Raw genomic sequence first — 27,767 nt, 5'->3', positions numbered from 1 at the left:
CCGATGTGGGTGCGGGCACCATCAGGGGCGAAGATGCTGCTACCTCCCGCTCGGTTGATCGACACCATGTCGCCAGGCTGTATAGCTGTCCAGGAACTTTGATGAGGTCCGGTGGGGGTTATTGGGTGGAAGTTGGAGGGCAGGCCTACCAAAAGAGACCATGTATTGGAGTGCGGGCTTCGCCTCGTCCCGGCCCTGCGTGGTTGAGCTCGGCCGAAACCACAGCCTGCCCTTTGGGTTTTGTGGCTCTGAGGAACACCAGTCTTTATATGGATACTTTGCCGCTGTTCCTTTACAGGACTACAGTGCGCTCGTGACGGGACTGGGTACCGACTCATGGTGGAAGAAGACGCTCTATGTCACCGGTGGAGCGCTCCTTGCCGCCGCAGCTTACCTATTGCACGAGCTGCTCGCTATCAGGTATGATCTCCGTTAAAAACTCGGTACAGAAAATGCTACCGTGAAAGACAACATGTCTTCATATTCTCATCACGATCAGTGTATATGCTGTTATGTCTGTGTAACGATCGGAGGATGCAGGGCGCATGAGGATGATGAGGATGAAGATATTGTCATTATTGCTATACAGGCCCATTCACTTTGGCTAGGTTATTGACTGCGGCTGCACCAACAACCCAACCTCTCTCTGTTTTCTAGACCGTTCGTTGTGTTTATTGTAGCACAATCTGCATGCAGAGATGGTCGTAAAACACCATGACCATTCGGACTGTACTGTATGAAACACGCGTCTGCTCATGTGCCAGGTCTCGTGCCTGCCCAGCGACTTGAACATAAATAACCGTTCCTCGGGCTCTGCAGCAGTCACGATGCCCTTAACTGACATTCCACGTGAGCTACACATTTAAACGTTCACTCTCTTTTCAAAGCGGACGAATCAAAGATCGTGATTTAAATCCGTGTCGTCTTTTGGTATCAAGGATTACTCCGCCTATATTTTAATGTTCGGAAAAGTACGCCACTGTAATAATAAAGCCGTCAATCATGGATTTAAGATAGAACATCCGGTACCCACGACGGATGGGATCGGTGTCCCGGTAGCTTGTTTTATGGGCTATAATCTGTCACTGTTTGTGGTTCATTAATCCTCATCTGAATCACATTCATAGGCTAACCTGTCATTGTATTGGTACATGAATAAGCCTTTGGCTCGTGTTGCCTCTTAGTATAGTTCTATGATTCACTGGCCCGTGCCGTCTTGGAAACTGGTCATTGGCTTCGACTGACCGTTTAGTTTTTCATCATTTTAGAGAAAATGGACTGTCACGTTGTCTGAACCGTTTCAGCACCACGACTGCGATAGTAAAAAACGTCAATTTCCTTAGCTCTGATTGATCTTCTGATCTGCTCTATATAAAGATCAAACAAAGTGTAAACATTAAACTTGCATGTTTCCTTTTGACTGAATAATCATCAGTCTGACCTCAGATTAAATCTGATTTATTTATGGACTCTAGCTATCACTAACCCTAACCGTGTGTTTGTACTTGTCAATGTCTGTCTGCCTGTGTGTGTATACAAACAGTATATTTCTCTGTGGGGGAGTGGGGGTAGCATCCTGCTCTGCTGTGTCACCCTGGCTATAAAGAGCAGCAGCTGACCCCCTCCTTTCTGCCCCCTCCCCTTCTCCCTCTCTCCTTCCCTGGGGGGCTTGGAGCTGAAAACAACTCCCCCCATCCTCCAATCAGAATCTGCCTTGTTAGGCTACACACTGACTATTATCTCCACTGTTCAACTACTCTTTTATTTTTGTCTCTATCTTTTCACTTCCTTCCTAATTCTCTTATGCTCTTTCCCTCTTTCCCTAAACTAATGCCGAAGCTAATGCTCACCCTGCCTCTCTCTTTCTCTCTCTCTCTTTCTCTCTCTCTCTCTCTCTCTCTCTCTCTCTCTCTCTCTCTCTCTCTCTCTCTCTCTCTCTCTCTCTCTCTCACTCTCTCTCTCTCCACCTGTCCCTCATCCTGCCTCTCTCTCACTTGATCTGTTTTCCCTCCCTCAGGAAGGAGCAGCAGCTGGACTCTAAGGACACCATTATCCTCCACCAGTTCTCCAGGCCCAACCACGGAGCCCCCAGCCTGTCGCCCTTCTGTCTGCAGCTGGAGACCTACCTGCGCATGCTCGACCTCCCTTACCAGGTACCACACACACACACACACCCTGTGTGCTCACTGTGTGTCTCAGGATGGACAGAAGTCAAGTGTGTCATGTAAGGATTTGGGGGAAATCCCTAATCCCTCGCCTCTTCCTGTCTGGTGTCCCTGTAGAACTACTTTGATGGGGGGCTGTCGCCCCAGGGGAAGATGCCCTGGATAGAGTACAACCACCAGCAGGTTTCAGGGTCAGAGTTCATTGTGGACTTCCTGGAACAGAAGCTGGGCCTCAGCCTGAACAAGCACCTGAGTGCCCAGGAGAGGGCGCTGTCCCGTGCGGTTACCATCATGGTGGAGGAACACCTCTACTGGTGAGACACACAAAGATTCTCTCTCACACGCTCACAGTATACAGTAGACACATGCACACACAGTTGCTCTCTATGACTCTTGTCTATTCCTGAGGTCATTTGCTAAGTGTGTGTGGTGAAGCTAATGCTCATCCTGCCTCTCTCTTTCTCTCTTTCTCTCTTTCTCTCTTTCTCTCTTTCTCTCTTTCTCTCTCTCTCTCTCTTTCTCTCTCTCTCTCTCTCTCTCTCTCTCTCTCTCTCTTTATCTCTCTCTTTTCTTTATTGATTGCTTTCCCTACCTTAATTAATATTTATTTCACTCTTTATTGATCTCTCTCTTTGTATCTGTCTATTTCTCTCTCTCACTCTTTATTGATCGCTTTCTTCCTCTCTCCGTTTCTTATTTCCTCCCCTCTGACCTCTTTTCTCTCCTCCTTCCATCCCCCCTCCCTATCTCAGAGAGAGTGGGCTATGTTTAGACCAACAGAGGGCTATTGATTCAATTATTTATGGATGTCCCAGGGCAGTGGGATAGTATGTTGCTCAGGGTGTGTGTGTAGTCAGGCTAACAGAAGGCCTCGTGATGGGGGGAGAGGATGTCAGGTGTGGGTCTGGGATGTATGGCGCTTCTCCTTTCACTGCCCCTCCAGAGGCTCAGAGATACAGACATCAGCCGCCTTTCATCTGGAACAATTAACCTAAACAGGATGGATTTCACAAGCTAATTGCATTTATAATGACATACTCCCTCTGCTTCCTGTTTGTGCGCGTGCAGTGAGAAGGGGGGGGGGGGTGGTGGTGGTGGTGGGGGGGTGATAGGCACTGAGGTCTAGAACAATAACATTTTTCCTGGTCTAACACTCCAGTCACTACAACCATCATCCTCTTGCCTCAATCATACTCTTCTCCCCTGTGTGTGTTTGTGTGTGTGTGTGTGTGTGTGTGTGTCCAGGACCATCGCCTACTGCCAGTGGGTGGAGCACCAGGAGCATAGCCAGCAGCTGCTTCCCGTCTGCGGACCCCTGAGTGGTGTGCTACGCTGGGTGCTGGGTCAGCTGACGAGCGGCGTGCTCCAGAGAGAGATGTACGGCCAGGGCCTGGGGCGGCTCCCCCGCGAGCAGATCTACCTGCTGATGGAGAAGGACCTGCGCACGCTGGCCGATCTACTGGGTAAGAAGGATAGAGTGGGAGAGGAAGAGGAGGAGAGGAGGAGAGAGGATGGGGAGGAGAGGATGGGAGCCACACTTTGTGTCTGAGTTTCTCTTCCTGTCCCTCCCCCAGGTGAGAAGCGCTACTTCCTGGGAGGCTGCGTGTCTCAGCTGGACGCGAGCGTCTTCGGCCTGCTGGCCGTGCCCATGTGGAGCCTGCCGGGGTCGCGACCCGAACAGCTCATCAAAGGTAGGAGCCCCGTCGATGCCCACAGCACTTCCTGTTTCCTGTTGTAATCCTCCCATTTCCACCGCTAGGTGGCAGTAAAAGACAGCATGCAGTGTTGGGTTATTATCAGCACGCGTGAATTCATGACAGGGAATACCGACTGGTCAGACATTCCTTTTCTTGATTCCGCCTTGTGGTCCCCTGCGTTCCCCCCTCCCTCTCGCCCCACCCTCCCCAGGTGAGCTCATCAACCTGGCCATGTTCTGTGAGCGCATGCGCAGGCGCTTCTGGCCCGAGTGGTTTGTGGACCTGGAGGACCTGTACTACGACGGGGAGACAGACAGCCGCGGGTCTCCTACCGGCCCTGCGGACCTGGGCCTGTTCTCCAGGACTGACACCCTGGAGGAGAGCGAGGACAGCGCCCCTCGGAGTGGAGACAAACACGAGCACACACACGCACGCTGTCGTGCACACTCCACCGACACGGACGCCTCCCTGTTTGACTCTGACGTGGGCACGGACTCAGACAACGAGCTGCAGCTCAAGGGAAGCCCGGATCTCGGTCCGGAAATGACGAGCCAAATAGTCTGATGACATCACTGCCTTGGCAATGGCAGTCCGATGACAGGGCCTCTCATGATCTGATAGTCCAATGAGGGCATCTCTGATGAAACTGTTGTGTCCAACGAGGGGAGCTCTGATAAAACGGTTCCGTCCAATGAGAGCACTTCTGATGAGCTGTTCGTTAAATGAAAGGGTTCGTTATGATTACCATTAATAATGTCCTTCCAGAGCTCTGCACTGGTGTCTATATGCAGTGTATGACATCCTGTTAGTCAAGTGACTTCCTGTATGAGTTTATGGACTTCCTGTTTGGGCGTGTCATGCTGTGACGTATGCTCCCGTGGTCTGGCAGGGTTACATGGCCTTATTGACCTTCAGTACCAGAGAGACTGCCACTTGGACTGGTAGAATGGAGGGGTGGAGAGATGGAGGGATATAAGATGGAGAGATGGAGGGATATAAGATGGAGAGATGGAGTCTGGATAGATGGAGGAGGATGTTGACCATGCTGAGCTGGTAACTGGACAAGTTTGAAAGCAGTTCTACTTTTTCACCACCAGAGGCCGCCGTAGTTCTATATTATGCCATTCTTTCTTCAGACTCGAGTAAAAAAATCTAAAAATCATAAAGTAACACCAGATTAAATGTGTCCCCTTGTCAAATTAACTGTGTATGTGCAGAGTGAATAGAGGTGAATGTGGTTAATGTGATTGATTGTTGGATTTGACGTTGGGTTGTTCATTTCTGACTGACCAAACCAGTGGCACTTTATTTTTATTTTTTATTTGAATATCAACATAGTCTATGTCAAACTGTTAATTTATATAACGGCTTGTTTTCTTACTGCTCTCAAAGAGAGAACAAATTGTTTTGCACAATCGTGTTTCATTTGAACTGATGTCATGTGATTGGTTGTTCTAATCAGATAGTTGTTGTTTTTTAGGCTGTTTGATTGGAGGACAGAAACACTGCTTGGTCTATCAGTAGTTAGTAGCACTACATACAACTGACATGTGCGTATGTTTGTTTGTGTTTGTGTGTACCTGCAATATAAATCAGGATCATAGTAGTCAGTAGTTCATTGCAGAGGCACAACATGATAAATACGAGACTACCCAATCAGAAGAGCCTTTCTAGTGTTGTTAAACTTCATGTGGTGACTAGGTGGACCAAGAAATCTGACCTGTGGACCACCATGTTATATGTGACAGTACTGGAGCCTAAATAAAGACATGCTGTCATCATTTCCAACCTATATAGACACGCGTGTTTTGATCATTTCAACATTCCACAGCTCACCTTGTATTTACTTTAACTGTGTGGACTGTGTATCAATGAGTTAGAAAATAACCAAGCAGAGAAGAGGGGAGATAAGGGGAGGCAATGAGAGAGGAGGGAAGGGGTGGAGAGGAGAGGGGAGGGGAGGAGAGGGGGAAGAGAGGAGAGGAGAAGCGAGGATAAGAGAAGAAGATGAGTGGAGAGGAGAGGAGGATCAGGAGCAAGTGTCCCAGGAGGAGGAGCAGGTGCAGGCTGCCAGCGAGGCCCTGGGGCCTGAAGGGCCAAACAGCTTCACACAATCTGCACTCCTCTTTTAATTTCTCTCACTCTCTCTCTCTCTCTGAACAGATCAGTGATCCACAAAGAGAGGTAAACACACAGAGGCAAATTAAAAAGGAAACTCCCCTGGCACAGCAAACACATTATCCCAAGTCAACACACAAACATGCACACACACGTGCACACACACACGTACACACACATGTGCACACACACACACGTGCACACACACACACACGGTGCACACACACACACACCCTGCAGCATCCCAACCAAAGACTGTTATGTTGAATATGTTCCGTTGTAGTCTTAAGATGATGTGTCTTTCTAGATCCACATAGACATCCTGCACATCCCTCCCTGCAGGTTCAATCTGTGTTATCCTAGTTCCTTCCGTTTCTGACCTGGATGTGTGTATTCAGATGGGTTTGGCTGTACCCAGCCCTCCCAGCCCCCTTGGCCCCCCAGCCCCCTGGCCTCCAGACCTCCTCCTTGGCAGGGGTCCGTCCATCTGCCTCCCCCCTGAGTCCTGAGGGATGGGAGGCCACTGCGGCCCCCCACGACCAGCTGCTCACCCCCAGAACCTGCCTCTTGCTGCCAGGTAGTACCCATGCACACACACACACACACACACACACATACAGTTAAACACACACTGGTCCTGGCAGGCTCAGGTGCTCACCACAAAGGCAGGGTTAGAGGGGAGCTGATTCCAACAGGTGGCGCTGTTTTCTTTTCTAATTACACCTTTATTAATTCATTGGCACGCCGATGAGATGACTCTGGCTCTCTGATCGCTCACAGGATAGCTGCCAAGGATTGTCCTCTGCTTTGCTCTGCTCTGCTCGCCTCTCCACTTCTCTTCTCTCCTTTTCCTCTCCTGTAAGATTTTCTCCTCTCATCTCTGTTCACTTTCTTCCCCCCTGCCCCCTCCCCGTCCCCATTTTTCTCCTCTCTCCCTCTCTCCCTCTCTCTCTCTCTCCTCTCTCTCTCTCTCTCTCTCTCTCTCTCTCTCTCTCTCTCTCCCTCTCTCTCGCTGTCTGTCTCTCTCTCTCTCTCCCTCTCTCTCTCGCTCTCTCTTTCTCGCTGTCTCTCTCCCTCCCTCTCTCTCTCTCTCTCTCTCTCTCTTCAGAAGCTTACCGCCTAATTCCCCAGTTGTCGTGCCATAAAAACAATAACTATCAATCCCAGACGAGACAGAGGGCGAACCCAGCAGCTTCTTTCTCTTGTTTTTTGATATTTGTCTTTATCTTCCCCTATTTCTTTCTGAGAGTAGAGGATGTTGGCAAAGCCTCTTTAACTCGCTGGTATTATAGAGGATTAGTTTGGGCCCAGATCCCTGTGTATGTGTGTATGTGCGCGTGTTTGTGTGCATGGGCTTCTGTGCCTGTTTATTCCTTGGTTGTGGTAGACTCGCTAGGTAAACAGTTTGTGTGTCACACTTGATTGCATTTCAGAAATTAAAAAGTGTATGTGACAATGGGCTGGGCCTCTGAGGGCTGGGGTATAAAGGCTGGGGGCTGGGGGCTGTCTGGGGGCTGTAGGCCTAGGGCTGGGGAATAGAGTCTGGGGTCTGGCTGGGGGCTGAAGGCTGGCTGAGGGCAAGGGACTGGGGAATAGAGGCTGGGGGCTGGCTGGGGTTTGGCAGGGGGGTGACATGTTAGACCCAGGGGCCTTTGGGGACCTGGTTCTCTCTGTGACAGAGTGACCCTCCCTGGCAGCCAGAACAATACTGACAGTCCTGGACAATCAACACTGGCCCATCTGTCTCTCTCCTGCCCTCCCCTCTCTTCTCCTCCCTCTTTTCCTCCCCCTCTTCCTCTTTTTTCCTATTAGAGAGACCGGAGGGTGTAGATAGACACACACACAGAGAGAGAGAGAGAGATAGAGAGAGATAGAGAGAGGGAGAGAAAAAGAGAGAGAGAGGCCACAGAGGAGAGACAGGGGTAACAGAGGGTGGAAAGAAACGGGCTGAGAGGGGCAAAAGATAGATTTAAACCTTTTCCGCTAACTCTGGTCTTTAAAAGCCTGTATTTTATTGTCCTTTGGTTTTATTTCGTTACTTAAGCTATTTAGACGACACAACAATGCACAACAAATTTGTGAGGTGTTTTATTTGCATTCCGTAATTCCGCAGGTGCCAACCGAAGCCGGGTGCTCTGCTCCTGCCTCATATCCCACCTCTGTCTGCGGGGAGCAACTCAGAGCCGCGGTCTGCCTGCAGCGCACGGGTCTCGCCAATATATAATCCGTTGTTATCTTGTCACCACGTGGAGCTCTGCCATCCCACGAGACAACACCGAAATTCATTAATCTAATTTAATATGTTGTATTGCCCAAATGAGGCGCGAGGTGGCTTTGCTGCAGGATAAGAGCAAAGTAAAGCTCCGTCCCATAAGACAAGCACAGCCGCACCAAGCGCTAACGGTAACATGCTTCATTAAACTCTTAATTACCTATTGTTACTAACTAGTTCGTGGTGTTTTAATGAGAATCTACGGGCGGTTAAATGTAATCTAAATTTTCTAATCTACTGGTCCATTACCAAGGAGTCAAAATGTTATTGGTTTTGTGAGTAATCAGACTTTTAAATGGCGTTGATTCCGTTCCCCAAGGCCTCGGAAGGGGCTCGACTGTGTAATTGAATTCCGCTTTTTTTCTTCTTCTCTTTTTGGGAGAAGTGGAGGTTTTCTCTCGTGCACTCAGTCACTCAGCTCGAGGACCGTCTCCTCGGTTCCGGTTGGATCACAAGGTTGCTGCGCTTCACAACCTCCGACGCGCGGGTCACCATGGCGACCCCTTCACAAGAGAGGCTTCTAAAGCTGCCAAAGGAGCCAGGCTAGACATAGTCTGAAGAACTGTAGTATGTGTGTGCGTGTGTGTGTGTGCATTTATATGTGTGTGTGTGTACGTGTGTGTATGTGTGTGCACTTCAGTCATGTCCCCTCTGTGCTGTTACCTGGAGCCAGATAAGCTCAAGGATTGATCACCATGTGTTTTCTGTGAGTGAAGGGGAATCGTTCTCACACACATGCTGTGAGGTTAATATGAGCCGAACACACACAGACACACACACGCTCACACACACACACATACACACACTGGGTTCAGCGCTCTTATAGAGTAGTTCCCTAGCCTCTGTCTGTCTTCTTAGCAGAACCTGCAGAACTGACTGAACCTTCTGTCTATCATGTCATGGGAGTTTTGTCTGGGGCTGCCCTGTCCTGTCTTTCTCTGTACAGTTGTTGCCATAAGTTTTGGCAATGACATATGTTGTGTTTTGCAAAGTATGCTGGTTCAGTATTTGAGGAAAATGTTTTCACATGTTTCTGTAGAATACTGGAATATATTGTAATCTTCAGGCACATTTCATATTTTTTAAGCTTTTTGGGGGAGAACATTTTCAATATATGCAAATAGTCCCCTCTTTTACAGCAGTCAATCTGCTCTTTAAATCCAATCAGAATGATAGAGTGATTTCACCTGGCTCAAACTAGTTCACACTTTCCCCTGTGTGGATGATATGACTCACTGCAATTATGTTGGCAGTCATTTTATGCCAAGGCCCAGAAAGCTTTGCAAACACAAAATGTATGTCGCTCCCAATACTTTCGGCCATGGCTGTATATCTGTGTGTTTGTGTGCGTGTGTGTGTTAGGAAGGTCTTGTTGTTGTGTGGATCTTGTAAGATGTGTGTGTGCGTCTGTATGTGTGTGTCGTTGGCACTGGTGCAGGCCTGGTTGTTGCGATCACAGTTTCAGGTCAGACGGGCGCAGCGGGGAAGTCTCGGATTATTACTGAGGATATAACCACAGGCAAATGCATTTGTCTTCTCTGCCCCTCCTCACCCACCACCCTTATTTCTCTGTCAACCCCCCCCCCCCCCACACACACACACACACACTCTGATGATGGATGACAACCTTGATGTGGGGTAGCAGTGTTTGTGGTGCATAGTGACCAGGGACAGTCGTCCGTTCTGACAGGCTCCACAGCGGCTAATGAGCTGCATCAGTCAACTGGAGTGGAGCAGTGTACACCTCTCTCTCTCTCCCCTCTCCATCTTTGCTGTGTGTCTCCTCTCTCCCTCACACTCTTCCTCGCTGTCGCTCTCTTTCCATCTTCTCCCATCAGTCTGTCCCTGTCTCTCTACCCATGGCAGCCCCACGCGCTCGACACTCTAATGTTGCTTCAGTGAACTGCGTCCGCTTGCCACCACCCACCAGAACGCACAAACCCCGTCGAAACCCGGATACCCCCTGTAGAACCTGTCGATGATATGCTGATCAGTCGAGTTGACCCTTGGATGACCACCCCCTCGCCCCTCAGCACGGTGTGGACCACAGCTGCGGACCAGAGGCCCACCTGTACGCCAGCTGGCTGCGCGGAGCTTCACACCGGGGCGGGATCTGAGCTGCACTCCGAGTGGAGAGAAACACGTCAACTCCCCCTCCTGTTCCCTGCTCCGGGATGGCAGCCACTGACAGGAGGCACAGCCGTAAAGAGAGGAGAGAGATGAGAGGGGAGAGACAGAGGAGAGAGAACCCGGCCTTTGTGGGAGCTCGACGGGAGAGGCAGGCGGAGTGGAGGAGGAGGAGGAGGAGGAGGAGAGGAAGGAGGAGGAGAGGGCATCTCCAGCTGTCACATATCCTCTTTGCTCGGGAGGTGAGGGGAGGCGAAATGTCAAAATATTTGAATAAATTCCACGGAAGGCTGTTTAGGGGTGGGTGAGGAGCGGGGTGGGGGGTGGGTGTTAGCAGCAGAGAGGGGATGTGTGGAGGGAGAGTGCCTGTGAGGGGGTACAGGAAGGAGGGGGGGAAAGCGGGGTGGTGGGTGGCAGAGAGGTTGGGTTTTGGGGGGGTTGGGGGGGGGGGGGAGTACCGGAACGAGTGGAGAGAGGCAGCGTGGGGGGTTTGTGAAGACAGGGGGGGAAGGAGGGAGGGGAGAGGAACTGTGGGGAGGGGGCAGAGGGCAGGGTGAGGCTTGGAGGATGGCCGTGAAGCCTTCAGAGGAACACAAATGGAGACTAAATAATGGTAGTGAGCTGGATGTGAGCTGTACCAGCAATAAGGATGTTTGTCAGGTGTATGGCCCACCGGTCCTCTCCTGTCCTCTCCTTTCCAGAGCAGTCCATCTTACTGTATACTTTAAAAAGGATAGTCTCATCTGCTGAACATGTACAGGAGTTTACTTAGTCAGAGGCCATGATGTTCTGTATGAGTGTGGTGTCCCAGAAGCCCCCAGGGGGCAGAGGAGGTCACAGTCTCCTCTGAACTCTCCAACACCCTGTGTTAATTATCTCTAATCAGCCAGTAAACACACAATAAACGTAAACAATATCTCTCTGTTTACCCCCCCCACCACCACCACCACCAACACATTTCCCCCACCTTCACACACACGCACACATACGTGCGCAAACATACACACACACACCACCTCGCATTTGCATCTAGCCGCTAAAAACAACACTTATCGTCAGGAAAGATCAAGGTCATGACTTTCCATGGCAGCTGATTTCCTGAAACCAATTAAAGTGTTGCCGGGCGAAGTAATGCTGGAGGTCGCGGAGCGCGGAGGACTTGTGCGGGGTGGGGGTTGTGGGTGTGTATGTGTGTGTGTGTGAGGGTGGGGGGGGTTTGAGGAGGTGGGGGCGAGGGCGAAGGCGAGGGAGGAGGCAAGCGGCTGGCTGCTATTGCCCTGTAGCACTTCTTCTGCCAATGCTCATTAGCTTTGCAGATTCTGTCATTTAGACAAAAGCCACAGAAAATGTCTGTAATCAGACCGAAATATTTAGGGGGCTCCTCAGATAGAATTATCGACCTTTAAAAAGTCTAGATATGAGGCATAATCAAATATTATGATTTGAGGTTGGGACTTCCAGTCTTGGAAGATTAATAAGTGGTGAATATTATCAGATAGATGATTACTAATGAGGACTGGGTGTGATGAATTGGAATGTGTTCTATACATGGTTTTACAGAGTACAGACTAAAACCGGGTTGGTCTGATCTGGGCTTTGGATGGAAACTGTTCTTCAAGGACATCCTGCACATCCACTTCTCTCCTCTCCTTCCTTCTCCTTCCCTCTCCTCTCCTCTCCTCTCTTCTCCTCAGCCTTTCTCCAGACTAACAGATCCTTTATTCAAATACGCCTTTGACAGCTGGTGCAATGCATGGGCACAGAGATCCACGCAGTCTCTGTGTGTGAGAGAGGGAAACCGAGAGAGAGAGAGCGAGAGAGAGATTAAAAAAAACTGGCTAAAGAGGAAGAACAGGAAAGAAAGAGAGAAAGGAGGCGTGTGTGTCCATGCGTATTTGCATAAGTGTGTATGCCCTGCCATGTGTGTCAGCGTGTGTGTGTGCCAGTGGAGCAGATCAGGGAGCTGCCAGAGGGACGCACCCTGGTCACTGATGCTTAAAGGACCTGACAGGGCTGCCTGTCAATCACTCTGCTGGTCACACGGCTGGCCACTGGCGCCCAATCAGAAGCCCCCCACTCCCTCGTTAACTCTGGTTGGCTGGACACCGGCTCGTCCCCTGGTGCTCTGGTCGGCTGCTGTGCCAGGGTTGGGGGAGCATGCTTCAAACACCACATCCCCATTGAGGCCTGGAGGATTCCAGTTACACGAGAGAGAAACGAGGTCTGTCCTAATGATTGTGGATGTCTAAGCACGTTTAGAAAATAATCCTTTGTTAATCCTACTGGTGTAGTTTATTGTTAAAATTTCAGTTGAGAACAGGAGGGGACAAGAGGAAGATTGAGCAGGAGGATAGGAGAGGAGAGCAGGATAGGAGGTAAGAAGAATGGGGGGAGGAGAGGAGGAGATAAGGAGGGGAGCGGAAGAGAGGACAAACAAAGAACGAGAGGATAGGAGAGGAGGCAAAGGGGACAGGAGAATAAGAGAGAGTACACAGAGCTGTTAGTGGGAGAAAGGAGGTGGAGAGGAGGAGGGGATGAGAAGAGGGTAGACAAAGAGCTGTTAGACAGAGCAGGAGAGCTCATAGAGCTGTTGGTCGATCATTACCTGGTCTCCTCCTCCTCTGAGGATGTCTGCTAATGACGAAATGGCTGCTGATTGGCTACCGGGTATTCCGTTGAGACAGGCTGCTCTTTTACGGTGACAGTGAGACCTGAGTGCAATGGAGACTGAGTGGATCAGCAGTTAATCTGAGGAACTGACAGCCACTATGTGGACACACACATAGACACACAGCCCCAAGGCATACAGGTTTGAGTAGCCTATAATGTTTACCATAGGAGGTCTGTGTGTGTGTGTGTGTGTGTGTCTGTGTGTGTGTGTGTGTCTGTGTGTGTGCATAGGGAATGTGGTCCACAGTTACTCTCTGTGAGATCTCTACTCTATAAAGCCATTGGGTGGTGTGACATACACCAATTTAGCCAACACATGTTTTATCTACATTTCAGAAATGCTTTCCCACATAAAAGTTAAGCATAGGCACTAAATGAAACCGGCAAAACAACCATTCTACACAGAAGGAGAGATTCTAACGATTTAGTATAGAGAACTATAATTCCCATAATACCCCACTTCGCCACGACCATATTTAACCGGATGTTGATAATCGAGGTGTAAACAGAACTGACAGATCGAGTATGCGCTTTTATGAATAGAGTTGTCTCTAGAATGGAAAGAAGACACTTTCAGTACATTAATGGATCGTTTAACATAGAACTGGTGTAAGTTCAAAATATATTTTATTAGTTTCCTTGACGTAGCAATGTCCCACAAAACTTGGTTTCTAGCTCGCTATCGTTAGCTTACGGGAAGCCAAGCCCAGCTAGTTGGACTAGCAAGCTAGCCAGCTAATGTTTTCATTTACCTGAATAATGCACTGCTATCTTAGCTTAGCACCATCCCCATCACTGTAACTGGCTAGCTCATGGATGATAAGCTTGCAATGATGATCATTGTCCTATGAGCTTCATATTGCGGCTGTGTGCTTTCAGAACGACCATGTTAGCAACTAGAGTTGTTGTTGCAATGTCATGATGATTTTACCAGATGTACTTTGGGCGAAGGCCCATATGAGAACAAAGTACACAGCTGGTCACAGAAGACAAAGACCTTCTGGTGTTTCTGCTCTTTACACTAAGACCAACGGGGAACGGGCTCGTTCTAGATAAAGCGAAACGTTATACTTGTATTTAGTAAAATAGCGTTTTACACGATACAGGTTAATGCATGTGGTTGAATGAATGTGGTATAAAGTATGCTTTGCTAAACTAGCTTGCCTTTTGTTCCTGATCTAGTGAGGGTTCAAATGGTGGAAAATGTTGGACATGTTTGATCTAGCACTGTGTTTTGTAAAATATAGACTGGGTGCCTCAGACTCTCTGGGCACCAAGACTAATAAAGTCCTTGGTTGTCTGTCACCTAACCCCAGAGCTTGTAGTCCCCTCCCCAAGCATACCTTTCCCTAAACTCCTGACTTGGGGCCTGGACAGAACTGTTCCTTCTAAATACACCCACTGAATGTCTCCTAGCCTGAGCAAACAGCTACAAACAATCAGTTGCTGATGCCACAGTAACAACCTCAGGACCGGCCCTTTTCAACAGTTGTGTGTCCTGGAGGAAACTCCAGGAAACACTGGGGACACCACTGGCCTTTTGAGGAAGTGAAAGTTGAGTCTCAGCTCAGGCTTCCAAAGTCTTTGTGGAACGTGAGATTTCACATCGCCAGGCTGTGGAAAGCCATTTGGTACAGAACGAGTCAAACACTAAAACCGCTCCGATCTCCTGTCTGTCATTGTTCTCACTCCAATGCTTTTGTGCGTGTGTGTGTGTGTGTGCGTGCGCGTGTGTATTTGTTTCTAACCAACAGGTGACGTGTCTAACCCTCAGGTGATGCATGCAGCTGGGTCCCTAAGCTGTGCCCTCTAGAACAAGAGCCTGTGAGCCAGACTGCTTCTCTCACTCCGCTCGCACACCCCCACCCCTCCACCTCCACCAAGCCTGCCCTCTGAGTTCCCCAGGCCCCCAGAGCCCCCTCCACCCCCGCCCCCTCACCCCTCCCTGGACCTGGCACCGGAGGTCCCTATGCTAACCTTGCTCAGCATGTTCTACTACATCTGTCTGCGGCGTCGGTCCAGGAGCGGGACTCGCGGCGAGGCCCTGACCAGCCGGCGCGCCGTGGAGTCCGGCCAACGGGCGGTGCTGCCGGTCAGCGTGGAGGTGGACCAGTACGCCAAGGAGGTGCTGGACTTCAGCTCTCACTACGGCAGCGAGAACAGCATGTCGTACACCATGTGGAACCTGGCCGGCGTGCCCAACGTCTACCCCAGCTCGGGCGACTTCACCCAGACCGCCGTGTTCCGCGCCTACGGGAAGTGGTGGGAGCAGTGTGCCAGCGCGCCGCCCGCCTTCCGCCGCACCCCGCAGGGCTTCCACAGCCAGGACTACCTGGAGCTGGCCTTCGAGGAGCCCGTGTACCCCATGGCCGTGGAGGTGCTGGAGACCTACCATCCCGGGGCCATCGTCCGGATCCTGGCCTGCTCCCTCAACCCCTTCTCCCAGAACCAGCCCTCCGATGTCAGGTAGGGCTACACAGGGCCTGGGGGCTGGGAAGAGGAGGTGTGTGTGTCTGGGGTGGGGAGAAAGTGTCTGTTGGATGGAGGGCATCAGCCTGGAAGTTGATAAGACAAGAGGGGTGGAGAGATCTGACTGAGGGCCCTGTCCCTGCCTCTGTCTCCCCCCCCCCCCAGGTGGGAGGTGCTGTGGTCAGGGGAGCCCACCAAGGTTCTCAGCCCCCAGGCGAGGCAGTTCTCCCCCAGCATCAAGCAGCTGAGCTTCCCCACCAACCTGCTGCGCCTGGAGGTCAACTCGTCCCTGCTGGGCTACTACACGGAGCTGGACGCCGTCATCCTCCGCGGCATGAAGGAGAGGCCCATCCTGTCGCTCTACAAGATGCCCGTCATCGACATCGGCGACCTGAGCGACAGCGAGGAGGAGCCGGCCGAGCTGGGGGCGTGCGGGCCGGGCGGAGATGGCAGGAACGACAGCGGCAACGGCTACTTCGATAAGCTGCCGTACGAGGTCTGCGAAGCAGGGGCACACGCACGCATTAAGAAACGAGTACTCGCACTGCAACGCGCACAATCCCAAACGGTTGTGCGACACACACGCGCACACACACATGAACAAACAAGTTCTCGCACTCATGGCTGCAACGCACACTTTCCCCAAATGGTTGTGAAACACACACACACACACACACAAAGAGGCACTCAGACACTGTAGCTGGAGCTCATGGAGCTATCTGATCTCATGCCTCCAAACCCAGTAATTTAGGTGCCACGGAGGCATGTCAGGTGGTGTGAGAGGAGCTGACTGCAGCAGCAGTCTGGATGTTCTCCCCCCGTATCTCCGCTCCAAACCGCTGTCACCCTCCTGACTCTTCACAGCCCACGCCCCTGTGTGTCTGAAACACAATACACCTATTATCTGCCAGCTGATAGCCTGCTGAACACAGTGCACGCACGCACACACATACGCACACACACACACACGTACGCAAATATTCATCTATTCTGTTTTTCCTCTCTGTGAGGGCGGCACGTGTGCAGATTGCACAAACAGGCAGACTCACTTCTTCTCAGATCACGCTTTGTGTTTCAGATAAGCACTTTCCTGTGTGACTCTAACCTGCCCTCCCTTCCCCTCTTCTCTCCTCCCCTCCTCTCTCCTCCCCTCCCTTCCCCTCTTCTCTCCCCCCCCCCCCATCTCCTTTCTTCCTCTCCAACCCTCGCTTCTCCTCCTCTCTCCTTTTGTCTCCTGCTCTCTCCTCTCCTCCTCTCTCCTCGTTTCCTCTCCAGCTGATCCAGTTGATAGTGAGTCACCTGACCCTCCCAGACCTGGGTTGTCTTGCCCAGACCTGTAAGCTTCTGCACCAGCACTGCTCGGACCCGCTCCAGTACATCCAGCTGAGCCTGCAGCCCTACTGGGCCCGCCTGTCGGACGCCTCTCTGGGCCACCTGCAGGCCCGCTGCGCCCTGCTACAGAGGCTCAACCTGTCCTGGACCGGCAACCGGGGAGCGCTAACCCTGACCGGCTTCAGCAGGTAGGCCCTCCTTCTATCCCCCTGTCACTCTCTCTCACCCTCTCACCCTGACCGGTTTTAGCAGGTAGGCCCCTCTCACTCTCTCACCCTCTCACCCTGACCAGCTTCAGCAGGTAGGCCCTCACCCTCTCAGTCTCTCACCCTCTCACCCTGACCAGCTTCAGCAGGTAGGCCCTCACCCTCTCAGTCTCTCACCCTCTCACCCTGACCGGCTTCAGCAGGTAGGCCCTCACTCTCTCACCCTCTCACCCTGACCAGCTTCAGCAGGTAGGCCCTCACCCTCTCAGTCTCTCACCCTCTCACCCTGACCAGCTTCAGCAGGTAGGCCCTCACCCTCTCGGTCTCTCACCCTCTCACCCTGACCGGCTTCAGCAGTTAGGCCCTCACCCTCTCACTCTCTCACCCTCTCACCCTGACCAGCTTCAGCAGGTAGGCCCTCACCCTCTCAGTCTCTCACCCTCTCACCCTGACCAGCTTCAGCAGGTAGGCCCTCACCCTCTCAGTCTCTCACCCTCTCACCCTGACCAGCTTCAGCAGGTAGGCCCTCACCCTCTCACTCTCTCACCCTCTCACCCTGACCAGCTTCAGCAGGTAGGCCCTCACCCTCTCAGTCTCTCACCCTCTCACCCTGACCAGCTTCAGCAGGTAGGCCCTCACCCTCTCAGTCTCTCACCCTCTCACCCTGACCGGCTTCAGCAGGTAGGCCCTCACCCTCTCAGTCTCTCACCCTCTCACCCTGACCAGCCTCAGCAGATAGGCCCTCACCTTAATCTCCCCCTAAAGCCCACCCTAACTGACTCGCTTCAGGATGAATGAGGCCGTTAACTCAACCATTAATACACATCCTTAATTCCTTCCCTCCTGTCCTGACCCCCCAGCTTCCTGAAAGTCTGTGGCTCTGGCCTGGTGTCTCTGGAGCTGTCGTGTTGTCACTTCCTGTCGGAGGCGTGTCTGGAGGTGGTCGCTCAGGCTTGCCCCGCCCTCCAGGAGCTCAACCTGGCGTCCTGCGACAGGCTCCACCCCCAGGCCTTCACCCACATCTCCAAGCTTCCGCGCCTCCGTAGACTGGTGCTCTACCGCACCAAGATCGAGGTACGTTCCTCCACCAGGATAGAGGTAGGCAGTCTGCTCTACCAGACCCAGATAGAAGTGTGCCCCGTGCTCAGGTGTGTATGGGGGAACCCAGAGCTTGGTTTTGTAGGGCTGAACCTGACAATGGGGTCCTGAGGTGCATAGCTGTTCAGGATCAAGCCTGTACCAAACCACAACTCTGACTATCTCCTCATGACTCATTGTGTCTGCTGGCAGACAGCCTAGTGGTGTGTGGCGGGAGGTGCGTGTAGGGGAAGGTTGGTATTCTAACGGGCAGATGTGTGTGTTTGTGTGGTGTTGTAAGGCTTAGACGTGTGTGCGTGTGTGTGGCGTTGCGAGGCAGAGGGGTGTCATATGTCGGTGGTTGTTTACCCCGTCAGACAGAGCAACTAGTGTCTGCAATGGCTCTACGTGTCGTGCTGTCATTAACCTGTCACCAGGCTAATTACAGCGCTCTCTCACTGTCATGGTGCCAGAGAGAAACCCTTCATAATCCACACACACGCTCGCACACACCCAGGCACGAACACACACACTGGCAGGCACACTCACAGCCAGAGGCTCTTCCTCCTCATGTACCGGTCCCCCCCCCCTCTTCCCCCCATACCCCCCCCACCCCACACACCTGCCTGTACAGACTGCTGGATTGTGTCGTAGCTGCCCTAGCTCTAGAGAGCTGTGCCGACACAGACAGGGCCCCTTCCCGGAGCTGAGTCAGGTGTTTAGAGTGAGGGGAGCCGGCTGACTGTTCTGTCCTATCAGATGTCTTCACGCTGCCGGGGGGGAGGGGGGGAGGGGGCCAGAGCCAGGTGGTTTCGAGGGATATTAAATGACATGACAGTGTGGCTGCCACACACACATTTTTTAGTCTCGATTTACGGCGTGTTTACAGAAATGACTGCATGCACCCGTTGAATTTGGAGCTGTTGACTAAATCCCCCCCGCCCCCCCCCCTTCTTGTCTTTCTGTCTGTTTTCGGCGCTGCTGCTGCTGCTGTTGTTGTTGTTGTTGTTGTTGTGGCTGCTGCTGCTGTAGCAAACTTCCTTGCTCAGCATTCTGACCTTCTGTGTGGAGCTGAGACACCTCAACCTGGGGAGCTGTGTGATGGTAAGAACACGCGCGCACACACACACACACACACACGCTATTCCTACCCCTCCCTCTGACCTCCCCTGTCCCACCCCTGCAGTTTGAGGACTCAAACTCACAAACACACGCACACACCCACCCACAGTTCAGACACCCCCTCCCCCCCCCGTCCGTCCCTTCTCACCTCCCTAATCCTGTCCCCCGAAAAGACCAAGGACACACCAACACCCACGGCCCCCCCGCACGCCCTCTGACCTCCCCCCTCCCCGGCAGATCGAGGACTACGACGCCGTGGCGAGCATGCTGGCGGCGCGCTGCCGCTCGCTGCGCTCCCTGGACCTGTGGCGCAGCCGGAGCCTGACGGAGCGCGGCCTGGCGGAGGTGACCTCGGGCTGCCGGCAGCTGGAGGAGCTGGACCTGGGCTGGTGCTCCACGCTGCAGAGCAGCTCCGGGTGTTTCCTCCACCTGGCCCGCGCCCTGCCCCGCCTGCGCAAGCTCTTCCTCACCGCCAACCGGACCGTGTGCGACTCGGACATCGAGGAGCTGGCGGCCAACTGCCCCGCCCTGCAGCACATCGACATACTGGGTGAGCATGCGCTCGTGAACGTACACACACACACACGCTGTCCGTGACTTGGGTCTGTTGACGTCGCGACTTGGCCCGAGCTGTTGCTGAGAGAGAGGTCCTGATTGGCTGTCGGGTGTTGGATTGACAGGTACGCGGATGGTGAGCCCCGCCTCCCTGAAGAAGCTGTTGGCCGCGTGTCCGAAGCTCCTCCTGTTGGACGTGTCCTTCTGCTCCCAGGTCGACGCCCGTGTGGTCCAAGAGCTCTCCGCCCTCTTCCCCCGCGTGGACATTAAGAAGAGCTTCACCCAGTGACGGCGCCTCAGAGGCGGCCCTCTCGCCGGGTGGGGACACCCAGAGATCCTGGGGGAGAGGGGAAGGGTGTGAGGTCGACACCAGAATGAGACCCACCCACCCCCCCCCACACACACACACACCCTCTCTCTGCCCTGGGGAAGAGGGTTCAGGGGCGGCCTGGTTAACGGAGGTCAGGTGGAGGATATTCTGGTCCCCCGTGTTTGGTTGGATGAACCAGAGGGTTCAGGTGCGTTTGATAGAAGTTTGGCTGAGTTTGATGGGAGATATCGATCGGTGTGGTAGAGGTGGGAGTTAATTTCATAGAGGCATAGGTATTAGGTGTGTTTGATTCAAGGTTTGGGTGTGTTTGATTACCACACGGAGATGGAACCCTGCCATGTGTGCGACATCTTCTGGAGTCCCATTTCCACGTCAGCCTCCAGCCTCAGTCTCAGGGGTTTTTATTGTATTGTTTTATTCTTTTAATTGAGTTTTTACTTTTGTTCAGGAGTCATTTAAATGGCCTTCTCTACACAAAGCCACAGTCTGGTCATCTTTAACACACACACACACACATTGACAGGTCCCTCACTACACAGAGAAAAACATTGATATTCGATGTTCAATATTGTAATCGAATTTGTATGATTGTAAAAATTGTGTTGATATTCCTTAATTATTTATTGAATGATTTTGTATTAAATGAATCCACCTTTACAAGTACTGCAAGTGCTTGAACAGCATTTACTTTACGCAAAAAAACTTGAAGTTTCCTTTTAAGCACATGCTCGCAAGTGTGTGAAGTCTTTTTGTGCCTTATGCTTCTGGTTGTGTGTGTGTGTGTGTGGTTGTCTGTCTGTCTGTTTGTGTGTGTGTGTGTGGTTGTAGCTCGGTGCCCTGTTTTTCTTGCCCTTCACCAAAGTCACATAGTAAATGGTCCTCAGGACTTTAAACCAATGAAAATACTGATCAGCCATGTTGATTTACATATGCAAAAAAACGAGAAATGAAAGAGAAATGACTGTAAATCTGTTTGAGATGTCTGGATGATGATTTTCATTAAATGGCTGATCTGTTCAACTCGGTTATTAAGTTTTATAAGTACATTTGATGTCATGTTATCAAATGTTGTTGTTTCCTCTTCTACTGTAACAGGTCATATTCCCCAGGTATAAATACTACTCTCTCTACCCTCCAGTAGAGGGGAAGAGATGAGAGGGCATGGAGGTCTTTTCCTTGTTTTAGAACAATTGAAGGCCATCAGTCAGTCAAGCCGAGGGAGCAGAATTAGCCATAACCCTTTACCGTTTACATCCCATTAATACCACAGAGAGGAGTGACAGTAGCTTGTCTGCCTAACGGCCTTTTAATGAATTGTTTATGCCTGGTTTAATGGCTTGTGCTGAGGCTCAGTAATGGGCCCTAATGACAGAGAAGCAGGCGGCTGCTGGTGAAGGATTCATTTGGACCGTCTCCCCATTGATTACTCTTCCTTCTCCTCCTCTACCAGTTCCTCTCCACCCCTTTCCCCTCCCACCCAATCTCTCTCCTTCCCCTCCTCCACCAGTTCTTCCTGGTCTTTAACTCAACACTCCTTCCCCTCTTCCTTTCACCACCACTATCTATGTTTTATGATCGTTCTGTCAGGATGACAAGCAGTGAAAATGTATTCCTGTTGATTCCTGCTCCCTCCCGCCATGGGCGACTTTCATCAGAGAAACCAGAACCATTAAAGACATATGGAGACGCTGAACCATTTAAAGGCTGATAATGTTTCTGAAGTGGCATTCGGAAGTCGAAGACGGCCTGGCTGAGACGCGGGCAAAGTGTCACTTTAACAGGGCGAGCAATTAGCCCGAGTAATTACAGGCTGAAGGGGAGACACGTTTCGCCCCGCTGATCAGCGAAGTTCACGCAAAGTTATAATTAAACAATAACTCGTTTACAAATGAATGCACACAAACATTTGTGTACTTAAGTGCGTCGAGTATAATTAGGTTTGATGCGTCTGAGTGAGACTGAAGAACAACAATGTCAACCGATGGAATTATCTGAGCTCGTGAGCACGTATCACTGCATTCGGTCAGGGATAGAGAGAGAACGTGGAGCGATTAAATTATTTGTCAATAAGAAATGTAGACACACCCTACTAAACAAGTTAACTGTCATGGTCCGCGCTTTCAAGTTGTTATATTACAATTCGTAGACAAGATCAGATCATGCCGCTGGTGATAAACTATTTTTTAGTTAGGCTATCTCTGCGCACTGCTTATCCTTCCCTTTCCATCCTGTGCGCGTTACTCTCCAATTCCAAATTTGGGGAATTGGAGGGGCTTACCATGGTATGAAACACAAATGTGTTGTTTATTTTATCCCGAAAATTTAGTTTTCACTGTCAAAATGAACAGTTATCAAAAAGCAGCACCCAGGACCATGGTGTAACGTTGACGTGGATTCCGCCAGATGGCGGCAGAGGTCCGGTTTTATCAGCACCAGCGAGGCTCTGCGAGTCTCGTGAGAAATATGTGTAAGTCACGGCAAAATAACTACAAATGTAATCAAAGTGGTGCAGTATTAATTGCATCTGCAAGGGAGCAGATGAAGTGCACGCGACCGTACTTTTCTGATTATGAAGCGTTGCAGTTCACAGCTCGTGGAACATCCAAAGGGGTGCACGGGCCACATCCTAATGGAAACGCCAAGTCATATACTGCCTCGTTAGGACCAATGAATATTAGTTCCTCTAAACGCACATTTATAGCTAGGCCTACATATCAGTCAACTGATCCTCTTTTTAAATAGCCTATCTAACCCACTACTAGCCAATTAGGCTACTGAAGATTAGAAATGTATGAATGTATGCTTAAACATGATTATAAAGTTATAGCCTACTAATTGCCTACTGACAAACTAGCACCTGTTCGGTTTTGTAATTTTGGTGATGTTCCCTTCCAAGCCAATGTGTTTAGGATAGACTACAAAAACGCAAATCTCAATTTGTAGGCCTACTGTTGTATCCACAAAATATAGCTTGCTGAAGGGCATCTGATGGTATGGATTAGGCTACACAACACATCATTCTGGACGCCTATACGCTTTAGACAAGTTGGAGTTAACCCGACCGAGCAGATGCACACTAGGCTTATAGCCTCACATGAACATATTCAGACCACGAACACACAAGGTTGAAACATAAGTATGTCGGATAATGTGCCGGTGTTTACTCCAATAAAATTCTGTAGCCTATGTGGTCTAACGACTGTCAGACGGAAGTCGTAACTACGACCATGCCTGTTTTACTTCAGCAGAGACCTGCCTTGGAGTGTGTAAGCTTTATGCTGGGTGTGGATCATGCAGTCTTCGATCCCTGATCCGTCATCGCGGGGGTGACATTGCAGTTCAGACACTGCGTGGTTTTGATACATCCGTCAGAGAACGCTTGTTTGGCCTCTGGGGTCCCTCCAGTTGAGTCCAGCAGAGTGTAGTTGAATCGTATCCGAATTGATTTATTGACCGTTGTGTCGACGTTGGCTGGCCAAGTTTGGAGCGATGCCTCTGCAGCCCTGAAGCGCACGGGACAGAAGGCTTTGATTGACAGTATACAGACAGGTGGAGCAGGCCGCGAGCCCTCCAGCCTCCTGTTCCGTTGTCACTCTGTCCCCATCATTCACGTGACCTCTGTGACACGTGAACGTTCAATTGTGAGAAGACAAAAAAAGCATAGCTAACACAGATTAATGTGGTGGGTATAATATAAAACAATGCAATCATCTGTGTGTCTTTCAAAGCGCTCTGAATAAAAATCCATAGAATCTTGACGTTGAAAAAAGTATTTTAATATCAACCCCCTTATTTAAAAATGTGCAAGTCTTTGTTCATAATACCAAGTGATGAAATACCTAAACATATTTCTATCACCATCTCTGCGCGTCTTGACTGAGCCCATTGTTCACTCAGACCAGAAAATGTGACAAACAAAATACAAAATCATAATAACAAAAAATAAACACATGAAAAGAAATGACATCAAATCAAATCATCCCACTTCTTGATTTTAAATGAATTGTAGGATTGACGGATTACTTAAAGCTACAGGAGATTCTCCAAGTCATGACTGACGTTTCTGACGTTTCTTTTCTTCCAAAGAAAGACTGAGAAGGTTGCTTCGGAGAGAGGTCACGTGTCCCTGGATATTATTTTGCATTAAATAAAGCAAAGCTACAAACAAATCAAACGGTTATCAGAAAATATGTATATACACTTAGCAGTGACGGTGATGGTTATGACAATTCGCTGAAAAAAAGATGTCCCTCAATAGCCTTGTCCATGCCACTGTGGTTTATCTCTCGTAGGCTACTTTGTATAATTTACATCTTTGTATCATAATAAATTACAACCTTGATTACAAGACACCCAATGAAATCTGGGATATATCATCCATACCAAAAACAAGGTTGGAAGATGGCCAAAGGACAAAAATAAACAAACTAATAATTCAGCCAATAATATTGAAACTAATAATAATAATGACGTTTCGGAGGTTTAGAAACATTTGTTTATATTAATCGATAAATGATATCTGAATATCTTTTTCCTTTTTAAAGGAATTTAAAAACATATATATCTTTTAAATAGAATATATTGCAGCGAAAATATCGCCTCTCTGCCAATATGGTATGATTCATAGTTTAGTGGCCAATCATTTAAAACACAATTACCAAATTAATCTTAATTCGTCTTTAAAGCACATGTTTGATTGTAATTATATTGACAGCGACCCTATCACTATAACAGCGAATTAAAATATCGAGGCCTATGAAAAACAATTCATGAACAAAATGTAGCCTGTACATGTATATGCAAAACATTAGGCTACATTGTAAACAATAATAATTCCAGTGACAAATAGCTTTAAATAGAAACATAAGAAATATAATAATATTGTGCCAAATCATTTGGAATAAAAAAAATAAACTGCTATAGCTTGTTTTGTTTAAAACATTGAAAGAAAAAAGTGCCCCAGTGAGAATAAGCCATGATGTCATGTTTTACATTATATACAAAATAGTTCACAATGTTCTGTGGAACTTGCTGTATTTCTTTTTGAGAAAAGTGCCAGGTTTTCGTCGCCACGTAGCCCTTCCGTGACCTGCCTGCATGGCGCGAGGCTCACTGTTGGCAGCCTTTTGTGTTTAGAACTGCACGTGCTCCTATATCACTGCAAGAGAGGAGGTTGATGGTCCAGAATATAAAAACTCCCTACAGCCGAACGAAATTATTCTAGTTTAGTATAGCTGCGTTTAATATTGGCTTGATAATAATGATGACAATAATAATAATAACAACAACAACAACAATAATAATAATAACAATAACAATAAAATAATAATAACGTAGGCCTATCGCGCAATAATTGATCATAATAAAGGGCTAACTAGCAGCTACCTTATAATTAAATGGAACACCCAACAACAATGCTGAATGTCAAACATAACTGGGTGATAAATGGCAGTGCTGAGTGTTTGGGACAGCTGGAGTTACAGGTCTATAGGGCTCTCTGCAGGATGCACACGTCCAGAACACAACTGGAATTGGGGATCACCCTTACAGATTCAATACACTAGAAAAGTCGACAATGTAAACCGTCAAGTTAAGAAGCTAGTTTTGAATCAGGATTCCCTTCAGGTCAAGTGTTTTTTTTCAATCCACAATAGGGCTACACCTAAAAACTGCGTCGAATCACATAGGCATATCCTCGAAAAACAGAGCCTACTATGCTCTCTTACAGCTCGTGAAGAAAACGTAATCTCCATTGCTATTCAGTTTTCAACGATATTCAAAGCAGTTCTTGTGTGAGAACTCTCTTACTCTCCTCTCTGTCAACTATAAAACACCCTCTATCAATATAGTCCAGTGGTTTATATATAATGTTCAGGATAAATAAAAACAGCTGTTCATTGGACCGGCGTTTGGACTCCGTGATGTGGCGGCGTGTCCCCGTACACATCTTCGGTCCCAGGGAGCGGTCCACCGGGAGGAGTCATCCGTTTCTCCTTCTGTCTCCGGTTACAGAACCAAACCCTGACCACCTCCTTCTCCAGCTGCAGGCTGTCCGCCAAGGACGTAATCTCTGAGGCCGCGGGTTTTGGGCACTTTAAGAAATGACTCTCCAAAGCCCCTTTTACGCTTACCTCGATGGAGGTCCGTTTTTTCCTTTTCCTTCCTTGGGCAGCAATTTTATCCAAGCTAGTGGGACTGCCCGAGGTCGAGTCCGCCTCCTCCAGCCACTTGTTCAACAGAGGCTTCAGCTTGCACATGTTCTTGAAGCTGAGCTGCAGGGCCTCAAACCTACAGATGGTGGTCTGGGAGAACACGTTTCCATAGAGCGTCCCCAGGGCGAGACCCACGTCTGCCTGCGTGAAGCCCAGCTTGATCCTCCGCTGTTTAAACTGCTTGGCGAACTGCTCCAAATCATCGGAGGTCGGCGTGTCTTCGTCCGAGTGGTCGTGATGGTTTTGCTGGTGCTGCTGGGACGGCGGGTGTCCGTGGTCGCTGAGATGCGGGCTGTGATGCTCCTCGTGTGCGTCTCTCAGGTTGTGGTGGTGCATTCCCTGTCCGCTACCGGGAATCAGTCCGTTCACGCCAAACCCGGGCTGAGAATAAATCAGACTCTGTCCGTTAGAAGTTGCCATGGTCGGTATGTGAGCCGCGGTGGTTGTCCTCCAGGCTCGGGCGTCGTGGTGGTTCCCGTGCGGCGCATGCACCAGGTGTGGTGGACGCTGCTGGTGCTGAAGGTTGGGGGAGTTGTGCATGTCGTCCCTCGTGCCCTGCACCGAGGGCTTGATGTCCTGCTCGCCAAGGGGACTGCTCGACCACGGGGCGCCCTCCCCGTGAGACAGCGCTGTTATCCACTGGTGCGCGTGGCTGAGCGGGTGACTGTTGCTCTGCAGTGTGTAGTCGTTCTGCAACAGGGTCTGCGCGTCCCTGTACGGCGTGCCTTGCTGCATGTTTCCGGGCTCCGAGTGCACGACGGAGGCGCTGGAGGTGAGGATGCTGTAGTGGTTAGACGCTGTGGTCGCCATGTCTCTCAGAGCAGGACTGATAGCTCTTATTAAAGAAACCTTGCATTTGACAGTTACTCCGCTCGCTGCCACAGGCGTCTCCCAGGCTCTGTGCCAAGTGGACGCAGCGACACGCACCTGGAGTCCGCCTGGCCCCGCCGCTCATTGGCTACACGCGGCTGATGGACGTGGTTGCTAAGGGCAACTGCCTGTTCATTGGATGGCTGGGAGTCTCATCAAACACTACCCCCCTCTCTGGGAGAGCAGCGAGTTCTGCGGCACCTCTGGACGTGCGAGACTGGGTACTGCATGGGAAACAGCGCGCCGATCTGGAGATTCTCAATGGAACAATAAGGAATAGTTCTGCCATTCTCGCAGGTGATAGATATCCTGTCCACGGCCTTCTAGTAAAACGAATATTATGACTAGTATAATTAGTAAAGTATTGGATATAGGCTTTTAATGCATCAGTCTAAATAACTCACTGATTTCAAGTAAGTGAATTCGATTGTTTATATGTAAGTATACATTCATTTCGTATTAAATAACATTTGTACACATTAAAATGTGTGGGCAATCTCATGTGCAATCTTGACTTTGTGACGATCATTGCATTTTCTGAAAG

General features: G+C 50.1%; 3 protein-coding genes across 5 annotated transcripts; 2 read left to right on the top strand and 1 right to left on the bottom strand.

Moving 5' to 3' along the window:
* The first annotated feature begins 65 nt into the window (after window positions 1–65).
* On the top strand, window positions 66–5,654 carry faxcb (failed axon connections homolog, metaxin like GST domain containing b). Its single transcript, XM_067237821.1, has 6 exons — window positions 66–420; window positions 2,018–2,153; window positions 2,283–2,479; window positions 3,411–3,628; window positions 3,740–3,856; window positions 4,074–5,654. Exons 1-6 carry the CDS (start codon window positions 161–163, stop codon window positions 4,424–4,426), a joined length of 1,281 nt encoding a protein of 426 aa, XP_067093922.1. The 5' UTR covers window positions 66–160; the 3' UTR covers window positions 4,427–5,654.
* A 7,869-nt stretch (window positions 5,655–13,523) lies between these two features.
* fbxl4 (F-box and leucine-rich repeat protein 4) lies at window positions 13,524–21,161 on the top strand. 3 transcript variants are annotated; one of them, XM_067238881.1, is made up of 8 exons: window positions 13,524–13,658; window positions 14,804–15,515; window positions 15,684–16,014; window positions 16,794–17,038; window positions 17,917–18,130; window positions 19,166–19,237; window positions 19,493–19,805; window positions 19,936–21,161. In XM_067238881.1, exons 2-8 carry the CDS (start codon window positions 15,019–15,021, stop codon window positions 20,097–20,099), a joined length of 1,836 nt encoding a protein of 611 aa, XP_067094982.1. In that variant the 5' UTR covers window positions 13,524–13,658; window positions 14,804–15,018; the 3' UTR covers window positions 20,100–21,161. The 3 variants fall into 3 exon arrangements, with proteins under 3 accessions (XP_067094982.1, XP_067094983.1, XP_067094984.1); XM_067238882.1 differs by having other exon boundaries at window positions 13,544–13,658; window positions 14,824–15,515; XM_067238883.1 differs by lacking the exon at window positions 13,524–13,658 and adding an exon at window positions 14,191–14,680.
* A 4,874-nt stretch (window positions 21,162–26,035) lies between these two features.
* On the bottom strand, window positions 26,036–27,329 carry pou3f2b (POU class 3 homeobox 2b). Its single transcript, XM_067238291.1, has one exon. The coding sequence runs from the start codon at window positions 27,161–27,163 to the stop codon at window positions 26,036–26,038; it is 1,128 nt and encodes a 375-aa protein (XP_067094392.1). The 5' UTR covers window positions 27,164–27,329.
* Between the last annotated feature and the right edge of the window lie 438 nt (window positions 27,330–27,767).

Source organism: Osmerus mordax, chromosome 6 (genome assembly GCF_038355195.1).
Source record: "Osmerus mordax isolate fOsmMor3 chromosome 6, fOsmMor3.pri, whole genome shotgun sequence".
Taxonomy (NCBI): domain Eukaryota; kingdom Metazoa; phylum Chordata; class Actinopteri; order Osmeriformes; family Osmeridae; genus Osmerus; species Osmerus mordax.
The sequence above is the reverse complement of the archived record's forward strand: the minus strand, read 5'-3'. Positions and strand labels throughout refer to the sequence as shown.

What these genes read in the sequence shown, in the direction of transcription:
- faxcb (XM_067237821.1), top strand. Translation starts at nt 161, where the DNA reads ATGTATTGGAGTGCGGGCTTCGCCTCGTCCCGGCCCTGCGTGGTTGAG. An exon ending in GTGGAGGAACACCTCTACTG is followed by an intron (nt 2,480 to 3,410) that starts GTGAGACACACA and finishes GTGTGTGTCCAG; the next exon opens with GACCATCGCCTACTGCCAGT. An exon ending in ACCCGAACAGCTCATCAAAG is followed by an intron (nt 3,857 to 4,073) that starts GTAGGAGCCCCG and finishes CACCCTCCCCAG; the next exon opens with GTGAGCTCATCAACCTGGCC.
- fbxl4 (XM_067238881.1), top strand. Translation starts at nt 15,019, where the DNA reads ATGCTAACCTTGCTCAGCATGTTCTACTACATCTGTCTGCGGCGTCGG. An exon ending in ACCTGGGGAGCTGTGTGATG is followed by an intron (nt 19,238 to 19,492) that starts GTAAGAACACGC and finishes CCTCCCCGGCAG; the next exon opens with ATCGAGGACTACGACGCCGT. An exon ending in GCAGCACATCGACATACTGG is followed by an intron (nt 19,806 to 19,935) that starts GTGAGCATGCGC and finishes TTGGATTGACAG; the next exon opens with GTACGCGGATGGTGAGCCCC.
- pou3f2b (XM_067238291.1), bottom strand. Translation starts at nt 27,163, where the DNA reads ATGGCGACCACAGCGTCTAACCACTACAGCATCCTCACCTCCAGCGCC.